The 16,195-nt window shown below is 27.9% G+C and overlaps 1 protein-coding gene across 1 annotated transcript in view; it reads right to left on the reverse strand.

The window, feature by feature from the left end:
• LOC113386618 overlaps positions 1-16,195 on the reverse strand; it is an 83,257-nt gene that overhangs the window by 10,982 nt on the left and 56,080 nt on the right. Inside the window, exon 10 of the mRNA XM_026624389.1 lies at positions 9,282-9,644. Within this exon, the coding sequence (XP_026480174.1) occupies positions 9,282-9,644 (363 nt within the window). The remainder of the gene's footprint in view (positions 1-9,281; positions 9,645-16,195) is intronic.

Below are 16,195 nucleotides of genomic sequence, written 5' to 3' on the forward strand. Positions count from 1 at the left end.
AAGAAATATTTCCACTTTTTACTTCAACGAGTACCGATATTGATTCAGGAAAACATGTCAAAAAAAGCATGTAGGTATATAAACATGTCAGCAGTTCAAAAACAATAATATGATATATAGAATATGATATAAATAATATTTTATTTTATATTCTTATTATTTATCTTAATAAGTAATTCAAGAGACATTTTTTTGCAATTTCTTGACAAACAACAATATTTTTTAAAACCAAATTTACACTTAAAGCTGCAAAACTTCAGTGTGAAAATCATAAAGTATGAAAATTCATAACACAATTTTTGCAAACCTTTAAGCTATTCATTATTTTGATATATTTTTAAATAATACGATAAATATAATCATTTAGCTCAATTTTATATCCTAATTTATCAAAATCTTATTATTTATTATTTAAGAAATTGTTTTCTTATTTAAGTATTCAGAATAGCACAACTTTTGGCAAATTAAATTAAGTTGCTTATCATAAACTATATTTCAATAGTATGAACACTTGTTAGTTATATTTATTTTTAAAACCATTTAATGAAAATTTTGAAAAAAATCCTGAATACATTCATTAGAAAAAATAAAATAAATATTTAAAATATATCATATAAAGTAAGTGCCAATGTGTAATTAGAAAATGGCCAATGTACCAGATTACAATGTCAATAAACAATAAAAAAATGAAAAAATGTATTTTTTCATATAATTTAAAGAAGTATTATTTAAAATTTATTTTGCTTTTCATAAATTTGTAATCTAGTTCTATATTTAGTATTTTTCTTAAATTTTATTAAAAGCTCAAACTTTCAAGTTTAAAGTTTGGTGGAGAAAATTGCACAATTTTCGAAATTATAAATTAGCTTATTCGTGAATTACATTTCAAAACAATAAAACTTTGTTAATTATTTTTATTTTTATAACAATTTAATTTTTTGTAAATTGGAGTATCATTCAAAATTAATAATGTTGGTTTTATTTTTCCAAATTTTTAATCATATACTGACATTATTAATTACATTATATTATTATACAATTTTTCTTAAATTCTATTAAAAGCTGTAACGTTATACAAATGTTTGCACAATTTGTGGAGTTATAAATTAGTTTATTCATAAATTGCATTTCAAAATTATAAAACTGTTTTAGCTATTATTGTTTTTATAACAATTCCATGGTAAATTGAATGCTTTTAATATTTATAAATTGAAATATTATTTAAAATAAATAGAGCTGTTTTTTTTATTTTTAATCATAATGAATAATATACTAATTAAAATATATTTCTTTAATTAACTATCTCTGTAAAAAGCAGCAACGTTCAAAATTTATTTAAAATTTTAATGTGTTTTTTATTTTTTAGAAGTTATAAGAATTTCTTGTAATTTTAAACATTTTATATAAGTATTTCAGTAATGTAAGAATTGGTTAGTTATTTTTGATTCTATAACAAAATCAACAACATCAATAATTTTATTTTTCTAATATTTTATTAATAATTTTATTTTTCTAACTTTTTAGTCATATTCAAAATAAACCAATAAGTAACCGTACAAATGATTTATGACCAAGTATTACACCAATTCAATTAATATCTATTTTATTCGAAAATAAATAAAAATATCAATATAAAATTATATTAAAAATAAAATACTGACTCAGAAAAAACTGGAACACAATAAAGTTTATGACAGTCCCATCCTTCATTCTGTAGGAATTATTTTTGTGCACTGAGAAATCGCTAAAGTTGTCAAACATTTTTTCCAATTCTTCAAAATAAGTTATTATATATTAAAAAAAGCTATTTAATCACACCAACGTATAAATATCACTGGATTTTGTTATTTGAGTTTCACCACTATACACTTGTTATAACAAATTGTTTAATTAATAATTAAATGATGATTAAATTTGCTCTGGGCTATTGGCTTCACAAAGCAGAAATAATATAAAAATGCAGAGAAATTGCAAAATGCAGTTGATTTTAATTAAACCCGTAAAATAATTGAGAGACGAGAGAATGATTTAATAAATTAGTTTATTTTAGTTCACATATAGCTATCAAAACGTATAAAACATAAAAATAGAAATAGTATTTAAAACGTATTTTCCAATTAAATGGGATCCTGATACGTCTAATCAAGACAACAATCCCTGAAAAATAAGTAAATTGGGAACTAAAAGAAAAATATAGATAAAAGCTGTGCTTGCAGTTATTGCTTTTTTAATTGAAATGTTTTTTCAGTCATTGAAAGCATTACCAAAATAAGAAGCAAGTCAAATTTCTAAATCGTGGAGAAAAAATAAGAATAGTATTAAACACGCACATTTTTTCAGTTATAATATTTATATTACTAAATACTACTTTAAAATATATATTAATAATAATTAATAATAATACAAGTTTAGGTGAACCATGAAAACGGTGGTGACAATGCAAATCTTCGAAAAATCGGAAAATAAATCTAAAATTTTATACTAAACCCGAATATCTTTAATGAATATTATTGTTATTAGAATTAAAATTATATTATTACAATGAAATATGCAGTCAAATATTTACATTATTGCCATGTATTAGAAATTTTAAATCATTATAAACATTGCCTAAAGAAGGAGAAAATGTGAATTTTCAAAAAGTCTTCGAAAAAGAAACGAAAATATTTGTACAAAGGGATAATATTGCGAATCAGATTATGCAAGGTTCGATCAATAATTACAGGCAACTAGTTTTATCCATGTAGATCTTTCCATCGCCAAAGTCTAAAATTTTTTTTGAAAATGTTTTAGCGGAAAGCTTCGAAAAGTCGGATAATAAATCTAAAAATTAATACTAAACCCGGATATCTTTAATGAATATTATTCCTATTTGAATTAGATTTATATTATTCTCATGAAATATGCAGTCAAATATTTCCACTAACACCATGTACCATATATCATGAATTTAAACATTACCCAAAGAAGAAGAAAATGTGAATCTTCAGAAGTTTTCGAAAAAGAAATGAAAATATTTGTACAATGGAATAAATCAGACTATGCAAGGTTCAATTAATAACTAGACGCGTCTATTTTTATCGATTTTTTCCATCGCCAAAATATAATTTTTTTTTTTTGAAAATATTGTAGCGGACAGTTTCGAAAAGTCGAAAAATAAATCTAAAATTTAATACTAAAGCCGGATATCTTCAATGAATATTATTACTGTTAGAATTAGATTTATAACATTCTCATGAAATATGCAGTCAAATATATCAATTAACACCATGTTGCAAGTGTTATAAATCTAAGCATTGCCCAAAAAAGAAGAAAATGTGAATCTTCAAAAAATCTTCGAAAAATAGGAAATATTTGTACAATGAGGCATCTAGTTTTATCGATATTAACCTTTCCATCGCCAATATATAAAAATTCTTTTTGAAATGTTTTTGTGGATAGCGTCAAAAAATAAATCTTTAAATAAATATTGAACCCGGATATCTTTAATAAAAATTATTATTAGAATTACAATTATATTATTCTAATTAAATAGCAGTCAAATATTTTCATTATCACCATGTATCGATGTTGACTTTTCCATCGTTACTATTTTAAGAATTGTTTTTAAAATATTTTAGCGGATGGCTTCATAAGTCGGAAAATAAATCCAAAAATAATATTATATCTTTAATAAATATTATTGCTATTAGAATTACAATTATCTATTCTAATGAAATATGCAGTCAAATATTTCCTCTATCACGAATATATTAATACATTTATAATTATAAATTTTCCTTCAATTTAAGAATTGCCTAAAGAAGTAGAAAATGTGAATCTTCGAAACGTTGGAAGGTAAATAACCAAGTAAATACTAAACATAAAGTCTACATTAAATACACTTTAAATAAAATCAAATTAAAAATGAAATATATATATAATTTAGTTTTGAATTATTTAGAAAAATCACTGAAGAAGGTGACAAAGTATATAGGCGTAGGAAAAAAAACTATTAAGCATTAATTTTTTTTAATTAATCGATGCTGATATCCCATTAAATCATTTCACTAACATCACATTTAAATAAAGCAGATCACTTTCAAAAAACGTTTATAACCACGTATTCGCGACGTTGATTAATTAGTGCGATTATTAAACCTTGATTCTGAGTTAATGTAATTTTTATTTTTTTACCGATTAAATACAACTTAATGATTTTTTTCGTTTTTGTATTTGCAATTATATATTATTTCAAGTGTGCGCGTGCATTTCGCAACAATTAGCGGACAGAACTGACAAGAGATGCAGTAGTAGGTTGCGGAGTCACATGTAAAGAAAATTTTATGGTCCCTTCTACCTACCTACCTACACTTCGTACGTTGATAATTTTTATGCGAATAAATGATTGAAAAAAATATATACATGTACAAAATACATATATATGTACATACGTACATATGTTATGTATTTAATGTTAATTATTTAACAACGCGTCGAAATAAATAGGGCAGAGCGGGGCTTAAAGGTCCGCTGGTAAAAAGGTCCACCACCGATATCTCTAAAACAAGTAAAGTTAGGAATTTGTTAGCAACAATATCTGAAAGTAGAGAACAAAAGATCTATAACCAGTCCTCACATTAATTATTACAAAGTTGTTATCAGGGGTATAGCCATATTTAAAAATCGACAACAAAAGTATTGTTTTTTTGTTTACGGGGCCTTAATATAATTCTTAAGTAGACATTATTTAATTGTTTTCAACCGTTTTTTATATATCCTATACAATAAGCTTACATGTGGGCGGGTAAAAAAGAGCATCTGAACTTCTACCATGACAAAGATCTAAACTAGAAAGTAAATTAGTGGTATAAGGCATCGTGCATTTAGGCAAATTGCTAAAACTTCCCGTACCCAAAATTATTTTTTTTAAAAAAGATAAGTTTTTTTTAAATTTTGAAAAAAATAGATTTTTGAAAAATTTTGAATTTTTGGAACAAAAACTTATGAATTTTTTATTTTGAAATATTTTGGAAATTTTGAAGATTTTTTCAAAGCAATAACTGCTTTAGCTGCATAGAGTCGCACTATCAAAGCGCGTAAGCGCCGCGTCGCTGTCTAACAGACAAACGATGCTACGGAACCCATAGAAATATAAACAAAATTGATACACATCATTAAAATCGCCATATACATAATATCTGATAGTTTGATGTGCATATGTCTAATGATCATTTTTGATCGCCAAATGGCTTTTTTTTTTCTTTTTTTACTAGATCTCCGAAACCGGCCAAAAAATCAATACAAATAAAATGTTTTTTGAATTATTAAAATCGGACGCTCCGTTCTCTTAAAAACTGAGTTACTGTTTTTGGCACTTTTTGTCCCGTATCTTCGAAACGGGTCGACCAGCCTGTGCCAAAAACTAACCAACACGTTTCCTTATTAATATCCGCACACAAACATACACACACATACATACATTTTTTCCAAGGTATGCCAACATGTTCAGAAACCTCTAAAACGTAAAGATATGCAAAAATTTTCATTTTCGATTTTTTTGCGATTACTATAACTTACCCTGCGGGAAGAATTATGTTTAAAAAAGCAACTTTACGCGAGATAAATTATATTAGTTATTTTAGTTTAGTTATTTCAACTCTTCTGATAAACATTTCTAACGAAGTACCAGATCCAGGTTATATACAGTGATACCTTTGTAGTATGTACGGATAAAATTTATATTTTGCACGGGTTGAATAATGTAGCGATTATTTCGTTAAATCCCTTTAAATTTGATATTCTGGTTTTTGCTATTTACCGGGAAAAACATAAGAACTATAAATAAAATTAATTATTTCGTTTATTTCCTTCAAAAACCACACGTATATATGTATGCAGAGTCCACACAAGAAAAATGACATAGCTAGCAGGTGTTCTTCAAGGAGGAGGGTAACTAGAGGATGACACTATAGGTTTACTTAATAAATTTGTACTATCTAAACACAAATCAATTGATTCTTATTTGTTATTAATATTACAAGTTCAATGACGTATAAAAGCTGCATACTAGGAAAAATATGAATGAGTTTTATTCATTCATTTGTTCGCTAAATTACATCTAAAAAACATTTTTAAATTTTTGAAAAATTTTCCATGCTATTTCCATACAAAACTTTGATTGAATTGCGCGCTATCTAAAAGTTAATATTAAGAGTTAAAACTTTCAGAGAATTGTTTTTTATCAATTTGGAACCATTTGAGCCCCTGGGAGCAAGGAAATTCGAAAATGACCATTTTAAGGACCACCCTAATAAATATATATATATATATATATATATATTATATATATATATATATATATATATATATATAAAGTAATATTTCTATAATCGTATATGAGAGTGTGACACAATAAATAATAAACCAGATAACTGCATTGTTGTGTAGGGCTGGGCCGTTCTTGTCATAAAATTTTAACAAGTAGTCTCTGTTACGAAATATTGCCACACACAATAATATAACAGGGTTTTATAATCTTATACAAACCGAGAAATTGAGATAGAAATTCAAAATTAAATGCTAATTTTTTGCAAAAATAATGGCAAAAAAATATTAATTAGCGTTAGCCGTTAGCCATTAGTTATGATGTTACTTTTTACTTTAGTACTTTTTTTTTAAAGTAGGGTCTCTCAAAGCAAGTTGAATTTAACCCTTTCCACTCAGATGTTGCCGCTCTGGCGACAAAATACGTATTAATTCTGCGTTTAGCAAGTGGGGAGGTTTAAAAATTATAAATTTATAGTTCAAGGAAAAGTCTCGATTCTTGAAAACTTAGGACAATTGTGTTAATATTTTTACCGTGGTTCGAGAAATGTTATTCACGCATTGTAACGGTTGCAAAGATTAAATAAACAAAATTAATAAAAATTAACCACAATAACCAAAAAATGGTTATCATTTACCAAAGCTCTAAGGTTGCTCCTGAAAGCTCATAACTTTCAAACAACGTAAGATTTTCTTTGCTCATATTTTCAGGACAGTTAGGATCAATAGCACTACTATCACCCCGTTTCGGTTTGACGTTAAATTGTGGGATTCCCGAAATTAGTAGCATTTTGCATACATTGGTTGAATGTATGTCAGTGTAAAAACTAATTTTCTAACAATCTATCATACAATCTTTATATGAAAATGTACGACATTAGGGCAAATAATACTATGACATATAATAACATACAAATATTTATTAAGTTATCAAAAATGCAATTTATTATTTTTTAGCCCTGTATCATGCGTAAATCCACTATGCAAACATTCAAAGCTAAATAGATTTCAAAACACATTCTTAGCAAGGCTACAATAGCTATCTAAATAAACGGACACGTACAACATAATAAATTAATAGTAATGACTGGATAATCTAGCACAATTCAAATACATAGATTGATTGATAAAAAAATTACTGAAAAAATTAAAACATGCACAAGGAATGCATCAAGTATTTAATTTTTCATGCCGCCATATTTAATAAATATATGTTATTTGTTGGAGAACTTTTCTACATGATTGGTAGAAATCGCTATTAGAAAATTAGAAATCGGTATTAGAAAAATAAATTTGTACTTACAAATTGATAGATATATGAATTGATACAATTACTCTGTACAGAGTATGTCCTTTCACATACTTCGTTTTATTATTTACTAGATTTTTTTTATTAGTTATTAATGAGATTTATCTTCTTTCTGGAGAATGCTTTAAGGTGATCGTTTCACAGAACAACATGATGCTAAAAATGCTTCTATAAATTATTTCACATTTTAACGACTTACGTATTACTGGGCTCTTGGAGAAACTTATTTACAGAAAAGATTTCTACCGTAATAATTAATCAGTAGCTAATAATTAATCACAAAAAATAGTCGAAACCTCATGCGAAATCATTGCAAAATAAATTTGATCATGGTAAAATTGATTTTGGCAAAAAAGTGAAGGAGGGAAAGTCAGGCTAAAATTGTTGACTTGAATATTTTACAAAACCAACATAATGCAAAAATCATTTTCAATATCTACTATTCAAAATTTTAGCTTCTACTTGTCTACTGGAATCTATGACTTACTTGTATACAGGACTTTTGGATAAACTTAGGGGGCGTCCATTAATCACGTAATCGAGTTTTTAAGCATTTTTGGGCCCCCCTCCCCCTTGGTGATGCTTGGTGATATTCAAAATTAACCACCCCCTCGCCCGCCAAACATCAAGTGTATTTTTAGTTAGTGAAAAATCTAACATTTTTGATTTTTTTTTTGAAAATGTTTGAACTTTTTTAAAAAAATAGTTAAAAAATAAATACACGTGATATCTTACTATACCCCTCGCCCCCCCCCCCCGTGATATTTCGTGATTTTTTACTATACTCCTCCCCCTAAAACCTCACGTGATTAATGGATGTATATGCCCCCTTATTTACAAAAAAATATTGCTACAGTAATCATTAATTACTGAGTCCAATGATTAACAAATAACTAAGAATAATTCTCATCAAAAAATATTTAGTTACGACAGAGTGAATTTGATTATGGTAATTTGCTTTATTAACAAATCGCTAAATATTCTATCATAAACTATTTAACATCAACTGGAATCAATAGCTTGCATGTGCATGTGGAATCATAATAAACTTATTTACACAAAAACAATTTAATATCTTACAATTACTAGAATAAATCATCAAAATAAATGAAGGAAATTTTGGTCAAATATCTCTTCATAAGTCGTTCAAATATTTACCCATTGCAGAGTAAATTTATTATGGTGAATTCCTTTTGGCAGAAACCGAGGTGAAAATCATATTTGAGGAAGAAAGTACAATTGATCAATCTGATTTATTTTTAATTTAACATATTATAAAAAAAGTATTAAGAAGTGTTTGACTTGAAGATTTACTTCCGAACAGAAGGGTACAAAATAAAAAGAAGCAATTAGATGACCCTAATTTATTCTGTTCTATAAAATTCGTTTTTGTTTAAAGCTATTTATACCACGTAACAAATTGCTTATATGTCTATTGATCTACATTGTGTTAATAAACAAAAACAAAGAAAACATCCAAATTAAAAATCGATCTATCATTAACATCATAATCGATTTCCAAAATCAAATTCACTCTGATTCTGGACAAAAACACCAAGACGAACACATGTCTTCATTTGTTCACAATTTATATAGTATTTCTAATAAACAAACAAATATAGCGCATATCATCAAACTAATTGATAAAGTGTAAAGTCCCACTGACCTGTAATCAAGCTAACATCATCCTCATGGCTCCTATCAGACCCCAAACTTGAACTGGCCGAACTGAACGGCCTGTCAGTACTCGGGTCCGGAGAGCCCCTTTCGAAATGAAACGCGCTTCTTGGAAATCCATGATGATACGGCATGGTGCCTCCTGGTACATACGTGACAGAATTTGCATGGTATTGATAATTTCTAGGCATAGTTCCCACCATCGAAGGTTCCGGAGAAGGTTGCAAAGGGGGCGAAAGATGGCCTCCTCCTGGAGGCTCTGGTGAAGACGGTGAAAGCAGAGGGGTGCCTCCTGGACCCCATGCTGCTGATCGGCGCTTTGGATTGTATCGAGGAGGTCCTCGGAATGGTACTATAGTTTTTGAGTAAATGGTGGATTTACATTTAATAATTTATATTTTATTCGCCTGGTAAACAGGATCACTATATTAGGGAAATCATTTTGATTTTATTGTCTTAATAGTTAAATTTATTTTATCGATTGGCAATACAAATAACTAATGACTGTTTTCACAATTACCATTCAATATCAAACGTGACATTCATAGTTGTTCATATCAGATTTATTTCTAATATAAGGAAAAAAGTACGACACTTCGTAAGAAGTAAGACTTCGTTACGTTTTTGAATAACTATTTGATCTCGATCAGACTTTATTAACCTAAAACACTGCAAAAGATGTTAAAAGTTAAAGTAAGTACAAATTGTAATAAGGCTTTCAAATTTTAAGGAAAACAATGAAGACCTCATAAAGTAATAGCCTGAAGTATTGCAAAATATTGTTGCAAAATTTGCTGCAGATAAAATGATTTTGAGCTTATAAAAGAAACAATTAGAATTCAATTACCTAAAACCTTGCAAACTTTAAAGTAAGTATAAATTACTTATATAGAAATATTGTTTTAGATTTGTAAAAAAAAACAATTAAAACTAAATGGCCTCAAACTGTATATCACATTATATTCATTAATTAAAAACGCCCCAAATACATATTTCTTAAATTTTTTAATCACGATCAGATCAAAATATTTTACCTTCTCTGAAAATTCATATTAATTATATTATTATAATAAACATTACTTTATAAAAAAAAAAAACAAAAGTAATTTTTTCCATGTTCAGGAACACTAAAATGTATCTTTTACATCGTACTGATATTTCTTTGACATCAAAAGGCAAATGACCTATAATCGTTCGATCTTGAACCGTTTGCAAGGAAGAAAAAAAAAAGTGAACATTATTCAAATTATGTGTTAAACCTACGCTTTTTTCCTAATTTGGTTCGAACAATACACATATAGAGCGATATATGTATATATATACAAAGATGTATGTAATTGGGAAAGTAAAATGTTTTGAACATTTATTGTTTAGTGAGTCATGAAATATGTGTAACTTAAAGTAATCCTGTAGTTATTTAAAGATTGCATTACGCTTTTCAGCTTGCAACTTTGTATTGAGAAGAGATACATATGTATATGAAATAGAGATCAAAAATAATTTTTTTCAATACCACCATGATACAAAAAATAGAATATCAAAACATAAATTAGCTTTTAATTATATCAAATGCCAATGCAAAGCCACTATTTAAATGATTCATTAATTTTTTTTTATAAAGTGAATTCTAAACCGAGGCGTCATCTTGTTGGATAAATCATAAAAATATTCTCTTTTGCCAATTTTATGTCAAAACATTTTATTTTCATGCAGAGTCTATTATGTTAACTATAAATTTTTGAAGTTATTAATTTACACAAATATTATTCCATATATCTCATATATTTAAAAAATGTAAGAATCAAGGTTTCTTATAATATAATGAATAGTTGTAACGCGAAAAAATGATCAAGATAATTGGATAATATCGCATCGCACATATATTTAGAGTTTTTTATTCTGACTCAACATGACTTGTGGTGTACCACAAGGCTACGCACAAAGACACCATTTTTAAATTGACTTCGGCAATAAAATCATAGTTTATTTAATTTGGGTTAAACGAGTATGGCAATTCAGATATACCTTTAAAAATAATATTAAGTATTATTGAGATATTATACTTCCTAAAATACTCAGAAACAAACACACCACTCAATAAATGTAAATACTTAGGACTAAAGATAAAACAAATTATAAGTGATTATGGGAAAATATGGATACAATAATAATACTAAATAATGTGTAAAAACGATAAGTGACAGAGTTAATGATAACTAAATATTACTGAATAATTAATGGATTGATAATTAAATGGATGACATTTATTAAAATAATAATAATTTTTGTCTCAAATAACAATATTATAGTATTTAAAATATTTTACTTTTAAACAACAAATAAGCAATGCAAAAAATTACACAAAAACTGAAAACGTCATATATGTAGAAATAACTCGATAATTATTATTATGAAATTAATACTATGAAAAGCATTTCAGTGTATAAATGTTTATAGTTAAGCAAGTTTTTTCATAAATAACGAACAAAAATTCAAAATGATTTGTAGCATGTTGAGAACAATTTTAATAATAAAGATGTGTTCATCATCGAATTTCATTATTATTAACAGCAGTTTATCAATCCTAACAAAAATTCAATGTTTTATAGTTATTGATGATTTAGTGCATATGTGAACATCAATGTGATATAAAAATAAAAATATTCACATAATATCAAAATGAATGAGAATAAACAACACTAAAATTATTAACTAATATCATTTAATAATTTAACATCAATCTGTGGAAAAATTGTTAAATCGCCTGTGAAAAAAATGTGTTGTTATAACATCTAAAATTTCTAATATTTCTTTGAACTTTACCTTCAGTTTCTCAGCAATTTGGTCACTCTTCGCATTTTTTTTAGTAAATCTATGCCAAAGCGCGCAATGTATATAATTTTTAAAAACAATTCATGCTCTAACATTGACTTATGAGCATTTCTTTAAAAATTTAATAAAAATTTAAATTTGCATCAAGATTCAACACTACATCTAACAACTAATCACTACTCTGTCACTATACGTCTAGGAGGCACATTTAACACACATGCTATCTAATTGTTAAACTAGCTGTAAGTGGAATTCTGTCTTAAGGCAATTAAGGCATCGCGCCTTAAGGCAAATTGCTGGAACTTCCCGTACCAAAAATTATTATTTTTTTAAAAAACGATTAACATTTTGAAAAAAAAATTACTTTGAAAAAATAAGATTTTTGAGAAAACTATAATTGGCCCAAAAAATTACTTTTTTTTGAAAAAAAATTTTTTTTTAAAAAAAATTTTTTTTTAATTTTTTTTTTGTTTTTTTTTTTTTGAAAAAAAAATTTTTCTTTATTTTAACATATTGTGGAAGATCTGAACTTTTTTCAAAGCAATCGTACTGTTTTAACTGCATAGGGACAAAATATAAAGCGCGTAAGTGCCGCGTCGCTGTCTAACGCATAAGCATTGGTACGGAACCCATAGGAATGTTAACAAAATGTATACTTATTGTTAAAATCTCTATAAAATATCTGATAATTTGATGTGCATATGTCTAATGATCATTTTTGACCGCCAAATGGCTCATTTTTTTACTTTTTCCTCCATATCTCCGAAACCGCTAGACCTACCTTCATGAAAATTTTATCGATTCTTCATCTTGTCAATACAAGTGAAACGTTTTTTGAATTATTCAAATCGGACGCTCCGTTCTCTTAAAAACTGAGTTACCGTTTTCGGCACTTTTTGCCCCGTATCTTCGGAACGGCTAGACCTGCCTTCGCCAAAAAACTAATCAGCACGTCTCCTTATCAATACGAATCGAATGTTTTTTGAATTATTCAAATCGGTTGATCCGTGTTCCCGAAATCGTCGACGAAAATTTGTATCCGCACATACATACACACACATACATACACACACACATACACACACACATACACACACCACACACACACACACACACACACATACATCCATTTTTTCTAAGGTATGCCAAATGTTCAGAAACCTTTGAAACGTAAAGATATATAAAAATTTCATTTTCGATTTTTTGCGATTACTATAACTTACCCTACGGGAAGTTAAAAAAAACTAAAAATCAGGAATTATAACAGAAGACATCTATTTTAGTTTTGTACCATAAGAATTGATAATCAGATTCTAGTAGAATATCTTGAAAGTTTAATATTTTTGTTCTTTTAGTACAGCTGTATTTGAAATTGCTAATATGAGTAAAAAATTGTCTTTCATATGGTACAAAAATCTACATTTACACGTTCCATCTACTTTGACATGCCCAGTTATAAAAAAAATTATTAAAAAAAATAAAAATGATAAAAATTTAATTACTCACCGATATCTTGGTTGCTGTAATTTCTGATTACTTCAGCCAGTTCCATATTTCCAGCAATCACTGCAACCTGAAATTTTTAAACAACAATTATTAATAATTTTCTGCTAAAATTAGTTGATAGATTGCGCCTAACTTTATTAGGTTCTATAAAAAAACACGTCTTTTTTATAAAATTACCACTATATTATATTACTTTATTTTTATAAATTCATTGATATTCAACTTTCTATCTATTCTTCCACTAAAAACATCAATTATTTTTAATATTTTTCCATAAAATAACTCAAATTGAATATAGAACAACATGTAATAATTGGTAATTTCATTTGTTGCAAGTATTTTGTCTGATTTTTTTATAAAATAATATTCCTAAATTTGCAAATCAGAATAATATAAATAATTATTGGCAATAAATATCTGGATTATTAAAAGGGGCTGATTCTGCTAGACCAATGCTATGGCAAGGCTATGTTATGGAGTGCTATTCTCGAACGTTCATATAAATGGTACTAAAAACTATAAAATGGTCAAAATGTTATGTATTATCTGTGCAGTAAGGCGTTGTACACATAAAATGCAACTTCATCTGTACGTTATTAAACCACACCACGAAGATCCAGTTATGATAACATCGTTTTTGTGCGTTTTCTAGGTTAGGTTTTCTATCCAAAATTGCCTAACTGCACAGCAACCACATAGCATTTGACAGTTTTTAGTACCGTTTTATATGAAGCTACACGAGCGTAGCGCTACGTAGGATGCCCTTGCCATAACATTGGTTTATTTTACGGCAGAATCGGGCCAAATTGTGAATCAAATGTTAAAAGTTTCATCTATTCAATTAAGGGCAAGTTTCTATATTATATCTGAAGAATTCCATTCTTTTTCAAACTTACAACAAACTAATGACAAATATGATGAATGAATTGTCTCCTTTTGTTCTCTATATATTACTCCTTTCCTAATCTATGCTTAGATCCTTATCTATAACTTATTGTTAGTCTTAGATTATTTAATTATTAATACTAATTCAAAGGCATGGTCAATGATGAAGCTTTTTAAATTAATAAAATTTGAAGCAAATTGTCTGTCACTTCTTTAAGTTACAACGAAATATAATGAACAACAAATCTATTTTCATAACCATGTATAGCATTGATGATTATTGTCTACGTTTGATTTTATTAAATAAAACTGATAAATTATGTAGTAATAACTTATTTTCATCACTAATTATATAACGTTGCGTATTAGTTTCTTCAATTCATATTATTTTTTTTTCTAATATTATATTATTTTATTTGAGATGAGCAATAAAAATTGACTATGAAATCTTTTTACGTTTTATTAGAACATTTTAAATGAGGTCAGAAAATATAGACTAATTTTATTACATTACTTTGAGAAATGAATTACATTGTTACAAAAAATGAGAAGTCTGAACTAACATAAATATTTCAATTCTGACCTGATACGGAGTTTGACTTGAATAATTCAAGGCTTGTCTTCGAGCCCCCTGAACAGCAAAGTCGTGCGCATGCATCTCTTGCATTCACGGCACAAACATGTAAGGGGGCATTCCCAGAGGCATTCCTGGCGTCCATGTCGGCCCCATAAGCTAACAGATGCTCAAGATGCTGAACCAAACCATTTCGGCATGCCTGGGGAAAAGAAGCAGAGAATTTAAAAATCAATAGTGTCATCACAGTTGAAAATTTTATTAACAGACAAAGGCAAGTCAAAATCTTGTTTTTTGGCAGATCCTTAATTCACCAGATACTGTTAATATCTTTCGGTCCATAAACTTGTCATTCATACAATTCTTATATTTCCTCACCTGGTGAACTTCTTGCCATCCTTGTAGATCTTTGGCCCCTATCGTCGCATGGTCGTAAGTAAGGCTTCGCATATGGCAGGATCTGTTTTGTGTGAAACCGAGGCATTATAAAGGCGTCAGACCTTTACAATCTCGATAATTTGGAGAAGCACCGAGTTCTAGCAGAGTTCTGAAATAAGCAAAATGTATTAAATGATACATGAATTAAATTTTCCTTTAATAATATACTCTAATCCTAACAGGTTTTTCTAGAAAACACAGTCAATTCACCAGGATATAACTGAATACACTGATATACTATCAACTAAATTCCAGGATTTGCTCATTTAAAGAGACTGCCGTGCACATATTTTTTCTGCCGAAATATCGGCATAACTGTTCTCAATATTCGTGCAAAGTTGATCGTCACCGGTTAAATATTTTGTTTTTGCATTCATGAATTACGTCGGTTAACTACAAGCATGTTTGGCCATTTTTACGATGAACAAAATGATCGAACATAGGTTTGGTTTTACATTGGTATATTCTGAAAGCCTATGGTAAGTTTCCTTCATAAAAAATCCTGATGTAATGTAAGGCTTCGAAAGTGGTCCGAGAAGGCGTCAAAGATCTGAACGTCAAGCAATGGTTCAATGAATAAAAACGTTTGCCTAAATCAAGAAAATGGTGCTGGAAAACCACCATTTGGGCTCAAACGAGTTAGTTTTTAACCTTAGCGATTGTAACGA

This window comes from Ctenocephalides felis, unplaced genomic scaffold, assembly GCF_003426905.1.
Source record: "Ctenocephalides felis isolate EL2017-DRISC unplaced genomic scaffold, ASM342690v1 CF-g0.4_SCAFFOLD_00845, whole genome shotgun sequence".
In the NCBI taxonomy this organism is placed as follows: Eukaryota; Metazoa; Arthropoda; class Insecta; order Siphonaptera; family Pulicidae; genus Ctenocephalides; species Ctenocephalides felis.